This window comes from Scomber japonicus, chromosome 17, assembly GCF_027409825.1.
Source record: "Scomber japonicus isolate fScoJap1 chromosome 17, fScoJap1.pri, whole genome shotgun sequence".
In the NCBI taxonomy this organism is placed as follows: Eukaryota; Metazoa; Chordata; class Actinopteri; order Scombriformes; family Scombridae; genus Scomber; species Scomber japonicus.
The window spans coordinates 17,853,394-17,873,266 of NC_070594.1; the positions used below are offsets into that span (position 1 = coordinate 17,853,394).

Genomic DNA, 19,873 nt, shown 5'->3' on the forward strand with positions numbered 1-19,873 from the left:
AGTGCCAATTAAGCCCCTGCCAGACTTTTGAGTTTGTTCATCAAATATCTTTATTATAGGCCTATATTCCAAAATCTAGATGAACTAATGAATATATTTTCAAATGAGAGATAAATCTTGCTTTATAAGAAATGATCTCCCTGATAAATCATGTTAGTATCCATGAAAAACACCTGAACTTAGATTTTAGTGGGCTTATGGGTACACTTAGGCTACCTCAAAAGTTACATTACTTTGATTAAATTATTGAAATAGTTCCATTGCTTATTACATTTTAAATGAAATAACTAGTCATCTTGAACCTATTACATTTCTAAAGTAACCTTCCCAACCCTGAATACACAGATAATATGACTACATAGGAGACATGCGTTGGTAATTTTCTGTGAATTGTTTTCTTGATTAATTTGTTATTTCATGTTAAATTCATGGGAAAACGTGTGTGTGCGTGCCAGGCGCACATTGTGATTTAATTTGGTCCTTATCAACAATTTTCCAAAAACAATGCACATAGAAATAAATAAATAAATAACAATCAGCCTACATTTTAAATTGCATTTCACTCTGTAACACTGACTCACCTGAAACATCATCAGAAGTTTCACTCTTAATCACAGTTGTTATTAACTCTTTCAGATTCAATCAGCAGGTGGTTGAAGTCACTGTTCAGAAAAAGTGGTTTTCACCAGATTATTATTTTTAAAATCTATTTATTTTTAATACATTTGGGGCTTTTGAGAAAACATTCAAAAGCCACCCCCCAGCTCCACCCCTACAGTACAGTACAGTACAGTAAAGGTGTAATGTCCATGTCTCCCTCTCAGTTAATATTCTCCCTTCTGTTAGAATAGTGTTTACACGGAACATATTGAATATCCAGAGTATTGATTCTTTATCAATAGTTTTTCGTTTGTTTTTGTTTCTTGTTTTAAATCACGGTGTTATACACTCCGATACTGCAGGTGGCGCCATGCCACTGTAACGTTGGTTTAGGTGCCGCCGGTAAAAAATCAAAGAAGAAGTAGAACTACTGTGTTTTCCGTTGCACCTCCGGGTTGTGGCTTTGGTTTGGTGTAGTATAGATAACTGGCTGGAGTTGAAGTAAACTCGTGTTCAGATTAAGTACCTCAGAGTTAGAAATAAGATAGGGTGCAGGTTAAGGGGAAGGGAAACAATCGACACAACACCAGCCTCTCAGCTTCCGCCACACTCACAACATCCAGCATGTCTGCCGCCGTAAGCTCCCTCGTTTCCTACGGTAGCAACTCAGATTCAGAAGATGAATCGGAAACTAAGATTGATGCAAAGAAAGTGGACCCGAACGACCCGGACGCCACGGCTCACCTTAAACCTTTGCAGCAAGGACATACGATGTCTGTGGCTTTGCTCAATTCTGCCCCGGAGGTCGCCGTTAAGGTAGGCTAACCAAGCTAACGTTAGCATAGTGTTACATACTATTACACTTGCATAGTGTTTGTTGCACTGTGCTGAATGTATAGCACTGTGTCTAATATAAGTGGTTAGCAGTAATGCATAAGAAGTACTTATTTTGTGTGTGTGTATGTTACTCATTTGTTGTCGACGTCACCAAATAATAGTGCTAACTTGTAGCGGGAAGCTCCAAGTTAGTCTGCAAGTCAAAGAAAAACTGCTAAATGTTTAGAAATGATTATATTATCGATATTGCCAAAGTGACATTACTGTTTACATTTGATAAGCCTTTCTTTCTCTTAAATAGATAACAAATTCACCACATTATGAGCGTATTGCTTGTCCCACCACTGATAATGTACATCTTCATGTCAGGAGTCTGTTGAGACCGGCGTACATCTGGACCCTTCATTGAAAGAAGTCACCTATAACCCAACATTTGAAACCATGTTTGCCCCAGAGGTAAGTGTTGGATTAAGTTAATGAAATGAAAAGCTGTGGGTTAGGGTTATCCCTATCATAATCTTTAACATTACTTATGTGTGAGTAGTGTAGTAATAATCCTAAACTGTCATTGCATTATTGCTCTTAGGTTAGCTTCTCAAAAAGTATGTCTATGGCCAAATCCCCCAGCTCTAATGTAACTGATGTTATATAATTACAGTGTTTGTTGTGATGAAGTCATGTTTATTAGTTGTTACTATTCATGGATAATACTATATTTCGCTTTTCACCCTGTTATCTCCTTAAGTGTCCTCATTTATTTTGCTTTGTGATTTACAGTATATGATTTGGCTGCTATAACACCATAATGTCCTATTTTAAATTAATAAAGTAGTTTGTTTATCTGTTAATCTATCTTGACATTGTTTCACATCTTTTTTTTTAATCAAAGTCATCCAATCATATTGAAGTGAAACAAATGGATCATACAAAAGAGTTGCTCCTTTGGAGTGTCTACAGCTATACTAACTAAAAGTGTTAATATTTTTGTATTGTTTCCCTTTAGTTTGGTCCTCAAAACCCGTTTAAAACGCAGCAGATGGCTGCCCCAAGGAACATGTTATCTGGCTACGCAGAACCTGCTCACGTCAACGACTTTATGTTTGAACAGCAAAGGAGGACCTTCTCAACCTATGGTAAGCTGTTCTGTGACCTCTGTAACAGGGCTGATTGATGTGATCAATTTATTGACCCTGTTTAAATTTGCATGTGTTTAACAACTTCCTCAACTCTGCTAACAGGTTATGCTTTAGATCCATCTGTTGACACACACACAGTAGCCACTACTGGCTACATTGGTGCAGTGGAAGAGGCTGAGAAAAATAAAGGTAATCATTAGTGACATTTTTTATCTGCTGCGATTGTCTTCATCTGACTGCATGAATCAGACTTTATTTAGTGTTTCTAATTCTATATGTACTACTGTTTAAGGACAAGTAGAAAGCAAGAAAAAATGACAGCGTCTTATGGTTCTTCCTTCAGGTCTAACTGTGTTTGAGACTGGACATAAGAAGTCAGAGAAAAGGAAAAAGATCAAAGGAGGGGATGCAGCAGAGATTGACAACTTCCTTGGGCCGTGGGCGAAATATATGGATGAGAAAGATGTGGCCAAACCATCAGAGGTAATGCTTTGTTCATCATATAATATAAACAATATTCTGAATGTTTGAGATTGCCGTTATTAGTGTTGTAGATCAAATACAGTGGCTCTCTGCAGTTGTTTGATTTGTGGCCATTGTGATGTGGACGAGGATGATTCTGCGTCCATTCATAAAAGTCAAAAATCAACATTGATAGAAAGAAAAAGGTGGAGCTCAACTGAGAGGACAGCGCAGCACCTGTACAATCTATAGCACACACATGTTAGAGTTCATCATCACAGTAGGGAAGTGGCTGCAAGCATTTTTTAATTTAATGACTAAATAATTACCTTTTGGGAGAAGAACGGCAAGTATAAAGTGAACTTTCTAAGCTGTCACTCAGAGGCTCACATTAGCAAAGCAGCAAACTCCAGCATTAAACAACATAAACCAACTCTGAGGTATAAAAAATAAGTTGATGCTCAGTCTGTCTCATTTCAACAACGCTGTGCCTGCTCAGCTTGTTGTATAGCGATGTCTTTCTCTGAGCTAACAGTGCAGCAGAGAGGCTGCTCTTCACTGCTGGAGACATGATATTAATTACAACACAGCGGTGCATTCCGACTCCCCGCTCAGTCTGTTATTTTTTTACAGGCAGGAGACTGTAGAGTGCTTTCAAATTAATTTAAGTAAAATGCAGTTAACATTTTAAAATCAAAAAGCCGCAAGCTGTTTATCTTATCTGTAAGTTATGTGTCATATATTGCTTTTCAGTTCACTAAGAACTGCAAAATTCATGTATAGAAACGTTTTGATGCATCAACAATTGTTTTATCATCAAATTGTTGCTCTCTGAATCGTGAGGACAGTTGAAGATTCATCTAGGGTTGGGGAAAAAAGATTAATTTATCGATTATTTTTTTGATTCATCAATTCATCTAATGATTAGTTTCTCGATTATCGATTATTTTCCCATTGTTTGATTACTATAGCAATTTACACATTAGGAATATCAAAAAACATTGCTTTCTTATAACATTTCAATATTTATTTAACATTTCTTTAATACGTCCTTTCAGAGTAGAGTACCCCAGATAGATGAGATAGATTTTGAACTGCCTGTGACCTACACTTAACCATGTACCTGAACGCCTCCTATGTGCACGTCTCTGCTAAAAAGGAGAAATGTAGAGGTGGTAAAGGAGACTGAAAACTGTCTGTCTCCACAGCAGACAACTTGCTGAGTTTTTGTTTCTGCTTTGGATCATAACCGCCTTGAAACTATCAGCAAAGTTTTATTTGTCTCCGGTTTGCTTTGGTTGTTCCCCGCCTCTTTGTTTCTGAAGTGTCTTGTTTAACCAATCGGCGATAGTTGGCCCGTCAAACTTGTAGGAAAGTCTGTGAACCATCTGAAAGCACTACCCACAGACACTTTGCTCACACAGGAACAAGATGAAGTCCCTGGTTCCTTCAGTCTACTGGTTTAGTTCCTCAAAATGTTTTTGGTCCTCTGACATATCTAATAGCATAAATCAACTCACCTGCAGTATGTTGGCTATTCCTGGGTTGTAATTTATTTTGTTTTACAGGATGAGCAGAAGGAGCTGGATGAGATCACAGCCAAAAGGCAGAAGAAGGGAAGGAATGAAGAAGAAGCTCCAGCAGAAGAGAAGACTATTCTCCATGGTACAGTTGGCCAATGAGAAATGATTAGCTATTTTATTTGAACTTTTGATCACAATTCATATGGTAAATTGAGATTTACTGTGGAACAAATGAGTGCCCAGATGTGATGGTGTTAAATACTTTTTCTGGAGCCACATCTTGGCCAGTCAAGTATTTAACCCCACAAGAAACTTCTGGGCAACAAAGAGCCCTTTCTCCTTTGCAAGGATGGTGCAGGATTTTTACATAATGTCACCTTTTCTCTTTTTGTTCTTCCTCTAGTTAAAGACATGTATGATTACCAGGGCAGGTCATACCTCCACGTCCCTCAGGATGTGGGTATCAACCTGCGTTCTGCAGAAGCTCCAGACAAGTGTTACCTGCCTAAGAAACAGATTCATGTTTGGTCAGGACATACCAAGGTCAGTAGGAAAGGACATATATATCATCTGTGTTTCTTAATGTCATCAATGTCGCTTTACATACCAGTAAAAAAATGATGTTATGCATTTCTAAGAATTTAAGTAAAAACCACCTGGGTATTTTAAAATGATAACAGAGCTGTATACGAGCTGCTTGTCCCTGACATAACTGAGATCATTCTTTCATTCAAAAAAAGGTATTTTAAAATTCAAATATTTGGTTATTCAAAAAAAGATCTGATTGAAGCTTCAGATCTGCCGGTGCACTTCAGGGACAGAGGAAACACTTGAGTTTTAAATTGGCTGCTATTTGCTTTCAGCGGGAACTTACCGCCTCCAGAACCTAATTTGAAATACAAAGAGGTTTGTGAAGATAATAGGCATGTGGAAGTGCTGATGTAGATACTAGATGGATGGTGGCCCATATTGTCATCAAGGCTTTGAGAAGTCTTTTGGAAAAAGTTTAGTAATTTTCAGAAAGTAATTCTTTTGTCAGTTTCTATGTCTGTCGATGAGGCAGTGTTGTCTACATATACTATCTGCAGTGTTTGAGTTCAGGATTCAGATGTCTCCCCTTTAAATTGATTTAATAGCCTCTTCAAATGAAGTGTCAACAGCATGAACGTACAAACTGCATTATATATGGAAAACTGAGCTGTATGTCAACTTATGATGGTATTAGTATATTTAATAAGAAGACATGGTTATATAGATACTCATTTCTCATCTTTCTGCATATTTTCCAGGGTGTCAGTGCTATTCGACTGTTCCCAAGCTCTGGTCATCTCCTGCTCTCCAGCTCCATGGACTGTAAGATCAAGGTAAGACACATAACTGGGTGCTATAAGAACATCACAGACGACAATTCCCCATATTTATTATTCTTAAACAGTATAAAACAATGGATACATGGTTTATAACACACTTCAGTGTAGTCATAAGCAGGTATAAGTACACTTTGAAGTTTTTATTAATGTGCAGCCCCTCCCCTGTGAAGACATTTTATATTATTACAGCTGTATTGTACTATATTGACATTCATTGTATGTTTATATATCAGCATCCAGTATAGGAATTGACAGAAATGAATAAAACACTTATATCTGCTTACAAATGCATTATAGTATGTTCTAAACATTTTTTAACTTTATATACTGTTTTATAAATGCTAAATAGGGGGGCTTAAATTTTTCCCTTCATTTGCTAGCTTGTGTATACTGTCATGAACACTAAATGCAGTGTAATTTTAACCACAAACCCACCATTTTGCCTACACCAGTTCTGGCTTAACTTAATGCAGCGGTGTCACAAATCTGTCTTCACTGTGTTTTAATCCCCTTCTCTCCACAGCTGTGGGAGGTGTACGGAGAGAGGAGGTGTATACGGACGTTTATCGGTAAGTGAGCACAGTTCTCATCAAACATCCCCATTCAACAAAAAAAAATGCTGACAATCCATTGTAAGATAATCAGCATGAAATGTTTTTAAAATTTCATGAACGATGCATCATAAGCAAACATGCTGACATGAAATATGCTCCATGTCTGAAATGTACGCCGCCTGTTGGGAAATACACAGCGGTGACAGACTGTGAGTTCAGCATTACTGAAACACTAATGGCATGTCTGCGGACCATTGGTGGAAAGCGTGTGTGTTTTTTTTTCATGTTTTTTTTTCTAGACATAGGGTCTGGGGTAGTTAGGGTAATGCATGCAGGTCAGTCTTACACTCTTCCCAGATACAGCACACTGTCAGAAAAAGATTGTTTGCAGCTGTGGTTCTGCTTGTCAGCTCCTTCACAGAATATGCATAATTCAGCAGCCCAGGGGCTGAGGGGAACAAGGGGCATGGGGGGGGGGGCACAAGACACAGAGAGCGGGGCGCGCACAGGAAGCAAAAACACAGTTTAGGAGGTGGATAAACTGGAAGAGAGTGAGATGTTCATGACTTGGAGAAGAAGCAGAGAAGCAGATGATGATATAAATTATTTTTCAATTAGAGGAGTGTTAAAAAATATACAGCCATGTTGTAGAGGGATATATTAGGTTTTCACTGTGTTGTTGCTGCTCGTTATTTCAACCCCATTTAATAAAGGATGTTTTCTGTTCTTTTATATCTCTCAGGGGTGTTAAATTTTATTTAATTTGTTTTCTTATTTATATGGATGACTAAGATCTTTAGAACCTTTCTTCACTGCTTTTCCATTTTTAAATCTCTTTATGTTTTCCTCCTACTTAAAGAAGAGTTTTATATTTATCGTCATCTTGAGTGCTACATCAAATCTTTATTTGCCACACTGTTCTGTATTATCTTTAATTAGCCCATGCACTGTATGTGTATGTAGCTTGTGAAAATCACCAAGCAAGAGGAAACCATTAAGAATACATTAGACTTGCAGGATGTGCATGAACGAGTACGCATATCATTACATGTGCATGTTCATGTGTGGATGTAAGTCTTGGACAAAGGGTATGTTTGATTACATGCGTGCCCTGCTTTGACTAGTTGTGTGTATCTGTGTATTCCTGCGCACACAAACGCACTCACACACCATCAAGGCTTTCTGCAGCAGCGGCATCGCCTTTGGTCTGCCAGCAAGCCGGGAAAGAGCAAGCAAGCAAGCAGGCAGGCGCTTAGCCTCAGTGGGCTCTGTTATCGCAGTGGAAACAGTGTAGCCCTGATGAAAGCCGGTTTTAACGAGGGGGGCATCTGTGTGCGCCGGGCCCACGGGGACCTCGCATCACCTACACTGTACCAGGAATAAGCCAAAGGGTGGTATAGATTGGGATTAGGAAGAGAATAAGAGAAAGTGAAGAAGAGTTGAAAAAACAGATGGAGCATGTGTTTTTTTTTTTGTTCCCTCCTCACTCCTCTCCAGGCTCATTTAAAGATTCCATTTCCCTCGTCTCCCACAGCCCACTTCATCTTTCTCCCTCAACATCCCTTGTTTTCCCTTAACCAGATTTCACATACTTCAAATTAATTGGGCATCAAAGCAAGACAGCTGGGGGAGACTTGGTAACAAGACCAGGGAGCATATGAAGAGACTTTTTTTTTCTAGCGTGTATTTATTTATTTGCTTCTAATATGTGTGTAAATTTCCTCTTCTCTTCTACTTCAGGTCACAGCAAGGCAGTGCGAGACATTTGCTTCAACAACACCGGCACTCAGTTCCTCAGCGCTGCCTATGACCGCTACCTTAAACTGTGGGACACTGAGACAGGTAGGCTGCCTATTCTGAATTATTACTTTTGTTCACATGAAGAAGAATGGAATCAAGGAAAATGTACGCCACATGAACATCTCACTTATACATTTATTTTTAAAGAAATACTGAAGAAAAAGTGTGTTTAATAACTGCATGTATTTTAAGTAGAGTTATATTTCAACATTTAGATCTGTGATCCTAAATCTCAGAAGCTTTTACTTACCCAGCATGCACATTTACTTTTTAGAAGATGTATTAGGTCTAAAAGACACTTTAGCAGATTGGTTATTAAATTTTCCCTTCAAGTGGACTTTTCGCTGGCACACAAACCTTTCAAGTCACAGCTGCCACAAATGTAAATCGTCAATGCTACTGAGTCATCAAATGTAAACCTGCAGTTAGTTGATAACCTGAATATTGCTACATGCCCACACGTTTGTCAGAAATGATTTCTACAATAAGTCCCAAAACAGGCATAATATAAACACCTTTATACGTATAATTGGAAACAACATGGAACTAGATAAGACTCCATGATTGCAGAGCTAACAAAAACATGAAACTGCTTGTGTGATACTTCTTAAAATGTTGTCAGACTCTCTTATTAAATCAGTGTTGGTAACAGATAACATCATAAGGTTTTCTTGTTTTCCGTGTTTTTTAGGATGGATTTTTAAATTTAGTTCAAGAATTAAAGTCACAGTTTGTGTAATTTAATTGGCATTACTCCAGTAGTGCCAATCCTAGCAAGTAGTCCAACCTAGCATCTAAGCAGGCGGCACCCTTCAACAGTTTATTGAATTAGTTTGTTGTCTTCCATGTCTCAGTGTACTTTAATTTCAAGTGATCTTTTTTAATCTGTGTCTGTGTGAGCTGAAAACTCCCTATGTTCTCATCTGTGCCACATGGTTCCTTGTTATCATTCTCCACCACCTCCATCCATCTATTTTAATTGCCAACAACAGCGCAACTAAGGAGTGCCAATCCAGCAGAGGGCAGAAAAGAGTTAATTCCCCCACTTGTTGCTAACAGGATCTCCCCTAAAGACATATCCATATCATAAGCCAAATAGTTCTGCTCTGAATTTACTACACTGTGTGTTGTTGCGTTTTTGTCAGTATAAACAGTTTCTACCCCGCAGCTCTACTGAGAATTTAGCATTTTATTCCAGATTTGCCCTAGTTGCAGTTAAAGCAATTCTAATATAGAAATGAGGTTGATAAGAAGCATTGATTCTATTCTAATGGACTGCAGTCATTTTTAATTCTCTGTTTTCTCAGCTCTAGTAGTGGTGGCAGCATCGTTCCTGTGGTGATTCACCTCTGCTGAATAAATACAAGGAAATGCTTAAATGTCTGTGTAGCAGCTAAACTGTTGCTGCTTCCAGGAATATAGCACACACCATTGAAAACTGTAGACTGTGTCCTTACATTGTAAACACATACCGAAATCGTAGCCCAAAAACCGAGGTACGGACCGTACCGTGGGTTACCTGTACCGTTGCACCCCTACTGAACAGCCACCATGGATTATTCTGTGTCTCTTACTTTCAATTTGCTTCCCTCCACAGGCCAATGCATCTCCCGCTTCACCAACAGGAAGGTACCATACTGCGTCAAGTTCAACCCAGATGAGGAAAAACAGAACCTTTTTGTGGCCGGCATGTCAGATAAAAAGATTGTTCAGGTAAGGTTGGGTTTCACAATCACTTCATGTGTATTTCCAAGTTGACCAAGCAGATGCACATGTGAATCTCTGTGTGTACCCACTGTGTCCGCGGCAGCACACTCCCCGCTCATCTTCCAGTGCTTGTGTGTGCACATGGCAAGAGGTTCAGTGGGCTGACAGGACTAGAGCAAGCCATTAATCACAGGCAGCATTAGGCAGGAAGACAGGCATAGAGAAGAGAACAATCTGTGATAATAGTGGGAAATCCATAACTACCATATCGCTGTATTACAAAGAACCCTGAACCTCTACAGATTAAAGTTTAGATTTCTGTGGCAGCAACATGCAGAGAGAAAAAAATAGATAGTGAATACATTAAGTCTTCTAATATGATTTTATGTTGCGCATTTACATGAAAGATTTCTGTACATAGAAGCACTTTATTTTTGTGTCTATTTCAATTGAAAATATGTGGATGTTGCTGTATCAAGCTCCTGTGAGTTGCAGTAAAAGTAAGGTTTAAAAAAAGATGTCATCAATAGAATTGGATGTTAAATCTGTTTGGATAGAAATGCATCCTATTTTATGTTGCCTGGGAGTCTGTATTATATTGTTTCCTTTCCTTTTAACTTTAATGTGTGCATATGTTTTCCAGAAAATATAATGACGCTTGTTTGATTGCTATTTGTTATTTCACTACATCAGCACAATAACATCTGCTTTCATAAAAAGTCTCCCACAACACAAGCGCTCCACAAGAGTTCCTTTGGGGGGATTTCGTGAACCCATTTTAATAACCCACTTTGGTTTCTTCTGACTCGTCATGGATATTGTGTTTTTTAACCCCCTTTGTCCCTCTGTGTCTCTGACAGTGGGACAGCAGGACGGGCGAGGTGGTTCAGGAGTACGACCGTCACCTGGGAGCCGTCAACACCATCACATTTGTTGATGAGAACCGTCGGTTTGTCAGCACATCAGACGACAAGAGTCTTCGAGTTTGGGAGTGGTGAGTACACACTGAAATACTGATGTAGCATTTAGAACTTGAATGTGCTGTTCCTGAGTGTTTTGGTATCGTGCCTCCGAGCCAGGCACATAATCCCCCCAAAACCGAATGATTAATAATGAATGGCTGTGGTATCGTTGGGCAGCTGTTCTGAGAAATTCTTCCAACAGTGTGAAGGTGAAACCCGGAAGAAGTCACGATGTTCAGGCAACTCATTTAACATGCGTGAAGGTTCAAGACTAATGAGGAGTACAATTTACAGGAAACAGGGCATGTAGTGTGATGCCAATAAAACAACACAATATTCTGATCTACTGTCTACTGATGGTGTACTCCTGCACTGCTCTTCTCATTAGTCATTAATAAAAAGGAGTAAACATCAGCAAACCTCCAGACGACCCGATCTTATACAAAGCTCTCCCAGCTGTGCTGCTAATCTGCTCTGAGTCATAGCCTCTGCCACGATCAACCCATGCAATACATGCATCTGTCACAGTCTTTTTTTCTTTTTTTTCTCCCCCCTGGAGCAAAAACCCATTTTAATAAATACTCATTTTGAAATGTTTCCACAAATTATATTATTTGATGGAGAGATGTGCTGGGGTGACGGGCAGGTCAGATACAGTTCAGGAATATTTTACTTTAAAATGATCCCTCTTTTCCCTTTCATTAAAATGGGAAAAATAAAATATGCACTTATTGAAAAAGTCATGTTCACATGCTTTTTCCACAAGTTTATTTACTTTTAGAAATAGTCATTTCATGTTCCAGTGCGTTGTTATTGTCTGTGCTCTGTGGCCAATCTAGACAGAGCACCAATAACTACTTCCAGGCTGGAGGGTCATGTATTGATAAATAAACAGTGGTATTTGTGGCTCAAAGATCTATAAAATAAATATTTAAAAAAAAAACCCAGCTGATAAAGGAAGCTTCCTGTGGATTCTTGGGACTTCCAGGGACTTTCAGGGACTTCCATCAGTGCTGTGTTCCCCCTCCCCCTTTTTTTTTTAAGCTGCCCAGTTTTCCTATTTCTTCCATAGTATGAATGATGGGGAGATTAACTGGTGAACATTTTTTTTTATTTTTCACACACTCTGTAAGTTGAAGAGATAGAGTGAAATGTCAATGGAATGGCACGGAGCAAAATAACTACATCCCCAGAGTACTTTGTACACTTGCTTCGAGAGTGAGGCTCCCATGGGCTTTTTTAGTGCAGCGTGGGATCTAGAAAGCGAGTGGCATATTGAGCCAAAGAGTGGCTTTACTGTCCCTCTTTCTCCCACGGATGCCACCTGGCTCTCAGCACTTGCCTCCCTCCTTTTTCTTCAAACTAACCCCCCTCCCACCCTCCTGAATTTAGGCTGAATTTACCAGAACTGCCTCCTATCACTAGAATAGAAGCGGAGGCGGGGGTGAGGGCGAATGATGGATGGTGAGAAAAGACTGCGAGCAGCTACAAGTCGAACACTCCATTTAAATTCTGTTCTCGTTTTCACGCACAGACACACAAGTTTTGTGGGAGACCACTTTATCTGTTGCTGAGGTTTATCATCAGGGAGCGAAGAGTGTGTGTGTGTGTGTGTGTGTGTGTGCGTTGGGGGAGGATTACAATCAATAAAAAATGTGCTGCACGTGCCAACAAGGGGAATTAGCTCTTGATCATAAATACATCGTTCAGAGAGCGATGAAACTGTGGGCTTAGAGAGACATTTGGGATGATGATGTATTAAGGAAAGGTGGTGTAGTAGACGGAATAAAGGACATCAGAATCATTGTTGGAGGATGGAAAGTGCACAGATATCTCATCCAAGTAGTCCCTCTACCCTCGTTTATTTTCACCATGGTTTAGCTTACACTCTACACAGTAAGAATGCTGACTTCAATGAGTTTTCCAGATTTACTTTTATTATAGCCTTGACCTCTTTTAAAAACAAAAAGCTCCCTGCCAAACCTTTTTAAATCAATCATAAGAATATTTTCCTGATTAAAATGACTGTACCAAAGCAGTGGTAATATCAGAGAATAAAACCTTTAATTTACAATGCTGTCAATAGTATTTATGTTTGTTGAAATCCTCCTTTCACATTAGTTCCAAATAATAAACAAAGATGTTTCATTTCCCCTCTCAGTATGAGAAGCTGAAGGGTTTTCATGACATTTTTACCACATGTTGATTACAAAATGTAACCTTAACCTCACTGCAAATGGTACGCCTGACAAAATGAAGTAGATATATGAAATATGCAAACATGTTGTTTATGTTTTTGCAATTGTTCCCAAGCTTGATGAACAAATATCAATCAATCATCTATAATTGACGAATATCATTAGTGTATAGTCATATGTTTCCCATTCTTCCTCTCTTTCCATTACCCTCCAGCTCCTCTCCAGACAACACAACTTTCACATTGGTTATTTCTGGAGCTCAGAAGAAGAGATCTGAGGACTTTGTTATCTTTTCAGAGTTTAATTTGGCTTGTCTAAAGACATTGGCTCTGACTAACCCAGGGGCCCTTTTTAATGTCTGCCTGTGTGTGTGTGTGTATATGTGCATAAATGGAAGTGTGTTTTGTGTGTACAAGGGGTTTGCTTTTCTGATTTAATTCTTGTCTGAAGTTCAACATTTTTAGTCTTTGCAAAATGCAGTGCAATCACTTTGCTCCAGCTGTTATTCATCACAGAGAGAGACACACACACAGACATAGCTTCAGTTTAACTAGACAGCACCATCGAATGAGTTCAAAGCTATCAAGGCTGTTGCTTTTTTACTTGACACAGACATACATGCAGCACAGAAAGACACACATGTACCCAGGTCAGTATGAACAAATGAGCAAGAATAGACGAACACTCACACACAACACTGTAGATTTGAATGATCTTCATGTACCACTTAAGATCAAGTAGCCAGGATTCACATCACCCCTAAAGTAGAGAGACATAGAAGAGCATAAAATATTTGATGGGGGTGAACTCTACGGTCTGCAGATAAGCATCAAAAGTTTCTTTCAGATTGTACAGAGTTATTTACATACTGCAGCTGTAATGGTGCTACTGGGTGATTTCTCCACCATAGCTGCTTTCTCATCAGTAACCAACATTTTTGAACTGGTATAAGCAGCTGCACTAGTGAACAGCTTTTGAGTTCTTCTAGCTTGAGGGGTGTTCAGGTTGTTCTCTGATCTAACCCTTCTTCAAGTATACTCACTGTGCTTTCTATGCCTTTTCTTTCTTTTTTTTCAGGGACATCCCTGTGGACTTCAAGTACATCGCTGAGCCCAGTATGCACTCAATGCCAGCTGTGACTCTTTCTCCCAACGGTAAGTAGTCAAATCATGGCCAAACAAACTAGAAAACACAGCCAGGCACACAGTACAGAGGTCTCTAGGGTGCATAAACCTACATTGCCATATTGAAGTGCATTAATATCTCCCAGTGTCGGTCTTCTTACAGACAAACAAGAAGGCAGACTCAGGGCATGCACAGCCTGGCACCAGGATTGAATTGGACCTGATCCAGGCATTTTTCGATAGATCATTATAGGCTGTATTATCTTGTTTGTTTCTTGCGTGTATGCCAGCTGTCATATATTGCCCTATTGAGCTTGGTGAAAACACTTGAATGCCAGTAAACTGCAGCGCAAACAGCAGCCGGCAGTTTCAATTAATGACATGTCAGTGTGTGTCAGTGAGCGGTGGCAGAAGCTGCAGCGGGTGAAAATACGTTGATTTTTGTCGGTTAAAACTGTTTGTGTGTGTCGGTATTTATGTTCGCATTGAAGATAAAGAGAATCCTAGAATCCTAAAATCCTAAAACGATGACAGAATTAACTTGCCGTCCTCCTCTTCAAATGCGATGACTCCGTTCGAATCAAGAAGTCCCAGTCGCACCCAATCGGCTTCAAACTACCTTCAAATTCAGCTCCTCTGTCCATTTGTTCATTCCCACTCTACCTACTTTAATTTCTCTGTTTCATGTACCCTCCATACTCTCTGCCTTCCTTTGGGCAGTGTCTGTATTTGTCCCAACACGGTTTGTTTCTCTTCAGCGAGTGAATAATGAATGCGTTCTTAGTGGGAGGCCGTTAAGTTTCCTCTCATGCCTTAAATGACACCCAGCCCTCCATACCAACACATCCACTGCCTCTCTACCTATTTCCTCCTCTTCCCCTGTCTCCTACCATCTTAAAGAAAGAAACAAAGCCCAAGTGCATTCACATTCACATTTGTGGACAGTAGCGTCTTTTCTCACTTGTGTTTTGTGAGAGAGGATGTTAGGAGAGGATGCAGCACACACACTTACACCGACACTAAATCTCTTTCTCATATCACATTAATAATTTCCATCATGTTTCCTTTCAAGAGGTGCAGTGAGTCATGTAATGCTTTGACACTGAAGCGCTGCCTCTTATCACTGTGTTGGGACTTTGAGACGTGTGGCGTTTTCACGGGCTGAAACACTCTGGAAAGTAGATTTCGAGTGAGTGGTCACTGATGAAAAACCTCTCTCCATTTTTATTTATGCGTATTTCCTCAATGTTTCCAAGTTAATGGTGGTTCAATAATGAGTTCATCCCCTTTTTTAAAGTGTCCACTCCACATTTTTGTTTTTGTGGATGATTTTTGTTCTTCAGATATATATTTCTATCAATTGTTACGTGCCTGTTGTTCCAAATATTTGACTCCACTTGATGTCCCACTAGATCAAAGTTGTCACACTGCCCGCTTTAGCGCTTGCTAATATATACAGGTATGTCAGTGGCAAGAAAGATCATGATACCACATCAAAGATACTGGAGGCAGCTTGTTAAACATATGGCTGTACTGACTCATGCTAATGAGACAAACTGGCAAGTTACTACTAAGCACCTTTAAACTTGTTTTGACAACTCTAAAAACTGAGATATGTTTGCTTCCTGAAGTGATTACTGCTAATACCACTGCTATCATGTACTTTGAAGTTTGATACTGTTATACTGACTATAATAATACTTGAACGTGCTGCTTACTTATTTCTAATCCTAGGTAAGTGGCTTGCGTGTCAGTCCATGGACAACCAGATTCTGATCTTTGGAGCCCAAAACCGCTTCAGACTGAATAAGAAGAAGGTCTTCAAGGGCCACATGGTGGCTGGCTATGCATGCCAAGTGGACTTCTCTCCAGACATGAGGTATGTCTTTAACTTGAAGCTACATTATTATGCAATGTGAAGTTTCCCACAGCTAAATAATCTTGTAACGGGTGGTTAGGAAACACAGGATCGATTTTGATTTCAAATATGCCAGAGAAATAAACTAAAGGTCCTCAGAGGACAGACTGAACCGTCTTTTAAATAGCCAAAATAAAACTTTACCAATGTGTTATGATCACTTTATTTCAGTAAATGAATAATTGAAGAAAGCATAAAAGAGATGCTAAGTACATTCAGATAACCTCTGCTCGCCTCCAGTCCTCTGTGTCTTATCCCCATCCTCTAAAATGCATCCAATTAATGAAGAGTTATGGAAAACAGATGTACATGCTGTTTGAAAGTATGTGAACCCCTTGAGCAGTTTAGAGTTGTCTGTTGTTTCATCATGACTTTCTTATTTTATCAACAGTTTTTATTTATATATGTAATGTCAGGTTTATGTTTATCAATTGCATGCACTAGTTTAGATGGAATTGTGTGATTGGCCAAAAAATGAGTGAAACATGGAACCATGAATTCTCAGGCCCATCAACAAATACTTGATCAGAACTTAATGCCATCAGTCAGGGAGTTGAAGCTGGGTCGAAAATGAATTATGCAACAGGACAACGACCCAAAGCATTCAAGCGTATTCATACTCTGGACTGGCCTAGTCAAAGTCCGGACCTAAATCCAATAGAAATGTTGTGGCAAGACCTGAAGCGGGCAGTACATGCCAGATGTCCCTCCAACCTCTCTCAACTGGCTGAGTTCTGCAAGGAACAGAGGACAAAAATCCCCAAAACCAGATGTGAAAGATTGGTTAGTAGTTACAGAAGACGTTTGGTTGAAGGGAGGTGCCATGAGCTGTTAACTGAAAGGGTTGACATAAATATTCTTATTTTTTCTGAGAACTATTTTTGTTGAATAAATAATTCAAATATATAATATTTAATGAGGTTATTTTTTTTTTTTTTTTACAAAACAATGACCATATATGGAGGGTTCACAAACTTTCAAGCAGCACTGTATGTGAAAGAGGTGAGGTTTGTGATACTGAGCTAAGTAGGACAGTCCAGCACCCTAATTATAGTCAAAACAACCATTAAGACCTGTTTTCTCCCCTCTTGTCACCCACTACCACCACCCACGTCTGTGAACAGGTGCCCTAACTTCCTTTCGGTATCCATGGCAACACTGCAACTCCTGCCTAGATTAACTACCGAAAATTCAAACTCCCACCTTTTTGGCAGGTGAAGTGGAGACGGAAGTAATTTTTGCTCATGTGCTCATCTCATCTCTCTCTTTTTCTCTCTCTCTGTCTTTTTTCTCTATCTGTTCTTTTTTTTTTACCAGTTATGTGGTGTCAGGAGATGCAGATGGAAAGCTGAACATTTGGGACTGGAAGACTACAAAGCTTTACCACAGGATCAAGGCTCATGACAAGGTGTGCATCAGTGCCCTGTGGCATCCACATGAAACCTCTAAGGTCATCACATGTGGCTGGGACGGACAAATCAAACTCTGGGATTAGAAGTGTCCCTTTATGTGTGTGTTCAAGTAGGTGAATTTTGGAGGGACACAAGAGAGTGACTAGAGAGAGAAATGTACGAATGTCGCATGGAGTTTGTTAAATTTTTTTGAAAGAGAGCCACAAGACTGGTATCCAGTCTTATTGTAGCTGTGTATTTTTGTATCCTGTTGTGAGAGCTCAGACATGCATCATGTAATATCTGTACAAAGATGAACACATGCGTACTAAGTTCTTTCTACTACAAAATGTGCATTAGAGGGTTACCTTGCCATTTTCTAAACAAGTGTTTTTATGTTTTAATTTGTCCTGTGTCTCCATTTTCAATTGTATGACCAGCCTTTAGTGGAAATAAACATTCTGTAAGTTTTACCAATGAAGAATGTCCACAATGTCTTCCCTATATATGTTATTACTGTTTATATTATTTGGATGTCAGACTTATTTTTCATCATTCAATATTACTTAAAATACAGACAGGAAAATAACACACAATACAAGACTTTGTTTTCTCTCTTTATTTAAATGGCATCAAAAGATTTAGTGAGTTACATTAATTGGCAGATTATACAGTATGTGTTGGATTTTTAGGGTGTCAGCCTTGTGACACATTTTTAGATGAAATTTGTCAATGAACTTCTGGTGCAGGAGAGGGAACGCTCCACATTCAACACTCACAGATATTCACTTGCTGTCACTGAGGCAGGATCTGTAATCCATCTACCCCTTTAACATCATGTATCCATTTGATTTAATTCATGTAACACTGAGGGGTTGTAGTTAGGGCTCGTGCAGACTAGTGTAATCTCTACATACTGGGTTGAGGAAATGCTGCCCGATATCAGGCAGGACGACTGGCTGCTGGCCAAGCGTCGATAGGACCATGACGACAGGGCTGGCTGTGACTCAGAGGCTGACCTGCAGCCAACAACACAGCCACTATGAGGTAGAACACAGAGAGCCTCTGGAGACAATTACTCTGCCCCTCTACATGGCTGAGGTCATTACAGGCCAGGAGATGAAGAGCAGAAGGATAAGTAGGAGCAGGGATTTTTAGCTTTGTAAAAAGGTCAGAGCAGATAAGAGCAAGCTGAAGAACAGACGTGCTCTAGCAAGCATTTGCACTCAGACTTAAAACTCCATGTTACAAAAACTTGCACGTATCCACTCAGTTCTTGTTAATACTTTTTTGGCTGTCCTGTATCAGTCTGGTGCCCATCAAGGCTTCCACTGCGTATTCACCCAGCTCAGGGTGTAAGCACTGCTGGCGTTGAGGACATTCTTATGCAGAAAGAGGTGGGGTTTGGCTGGGTTGTTGTGGACATGGAAGAGGCGGAAGTTGGCGTGTTCCAACTCCTTGAGCAGGCTGAACCAATAGCGCACCACTGAAGGATCATCACCGCCCACCTCAAAACCTGCCCAGTGGAGATGAAGCTCCAAGAGCAGCTGACCAACTGAGTCCAGAACTCCTTCCAGGACCAAATTCTCCAAAATCTTCCACTCTGCGCTCTCCATGTCTGCCTTCAGCACATCCACCTAAAACAGAAGGAAGAAAAAAAACACTTAAGGTATTTTTCATTTTCAGGTAATATTGGAAAGTCACTAAACTGCAGAGTTATTGAACGTGAAAGCTATTAAAAGATAAAAAGGAGTAATGGATGCTTGGCCTTTGTTCTTCCTTTAGCAATGTTGGTGATGGATTGAAAGAGAGGGCAGCCAAAGCATTGCAGAGGAAATGCTTTATAAGATGAATGTTAATCGCATCCTTAGGTCATATTCATGTTAGGAGACTCATACATGCCCAAAGTATAATACACTTCCTCAGGACCTTGGGATTCCTCTCAAGTCTACTGGATTGCTAATGATGTCCACTGTCTGACCTTTTATATGTTTAACAGTCTCATTGGTGACAGTGCTTTTCTTTTCAGGCTCAACAATGTCTCAGCTTACAGTTTCTCAGGTAGCGCATTATGTAGCCACTAAATTAGTAGTGACAGCATTGAGGAGAGATTTAGATCACAGGAATGTTCAGAGAGATTTTCAGAGTATTGTCCTGTCAGCGATTATTACATTAAAGACAGGAAATGCATAGTTATGGGTTTTTTTCAATTGTGGGAAATGTACAACTAAACATCTGGTACCATGACAGTGCACGCATTAAAAAGTGGTCCCATGAAATTCCTCTCCAAT

At 39.6% G+C, this 19,873-nt stretch overlaps 2 protein-coding genes across 2 annotated transcripts in view; one reads left to right on the forward strand and one right to left on the reverse strand.

Annotated features, from left to right (window-relative positions):
• The first annotated feature begins 1,036 nt into the window (after window positions 1–1,036).
• Window positions 1,037–18,055, forward strand: cdc40 (cell division cycle 40 homolog (S. cerevisiae)). Its single transcript, XM_053337229.1, has 15 exons — window positions 1,037–1,416; window positions 1,807–1,893; window positions 2,441–2,570; window positions 2,676–2,762; window positions 2,917–3,056; window positions 4,604–4,700; window positions 4,962–5,101; window positions 5,848–5,922; window positions 6,452–6,497; window positions 8,223–8,324; window positions 9,880–9,995; window positions 10,850–10,983; window positions 14,227–14,303; window positions 16,008–16,152; window positions 17,509–18,055. The coding sequence occupies exons 1-15, from the start codon at window positions 1,225–1,227 to the stop codon at window positions 17,684–17,686; spliced, it is 1,746 nt and encodes a 581-aa protein (XP_053193204.1). The 5' UTR covers window positions 1,037–1,224; the 3' UTR covers window positions 17,687–18,055.
• A 168-nt stretch (window positions 18,056–18,223) lies between these two features.
• The window catches only part of mettl24 (methyltransferase like 24), a 34,239-nt gene continuing 32,589 nt past the window's right edge, over window positions 18,224–19,873 (reverse strand). The window contains exon 5 of the mRNA XM_053337055.1: window positions 18,224–19,219. Coding sequence (XP_053193030.1) covers window positions 18,902–19,219 — 318 coding nt within the window. The 3' untranslated portion in view covers window positions 18,224–18,901. The remainder of the gene's footprint in view (window positions 19,220–19,873) is intronic.

What these genes read in the sequence shown, in the direction of transcription:
- cdc40 (XM_053337229.1), top strand. Translation starts at nt 1,225, where the DNA reads ATGTCTGCCGCCGTAAGCTCCCTCGTTTCCTACGGTAGCAACTCAGAT. An exon ending in CCATGGACTGTAAGATCAAG is followed by an intron (nt 5,923 to 6,451) that starts GTAAGACACATA and finishes TTCTCTCCACAG; the next exon opens with CTGTGGGAGGTGTACGGAGA. An exon ending in AGTCTTCGAGTTTGGGAGTG is followed by an intron (nt 10,984 to 14,226) that starts GTGAGTACACAC and finishes CTTTTTTTTCAG; the next exon opens with GGACATCCCTGTGGACTTCA.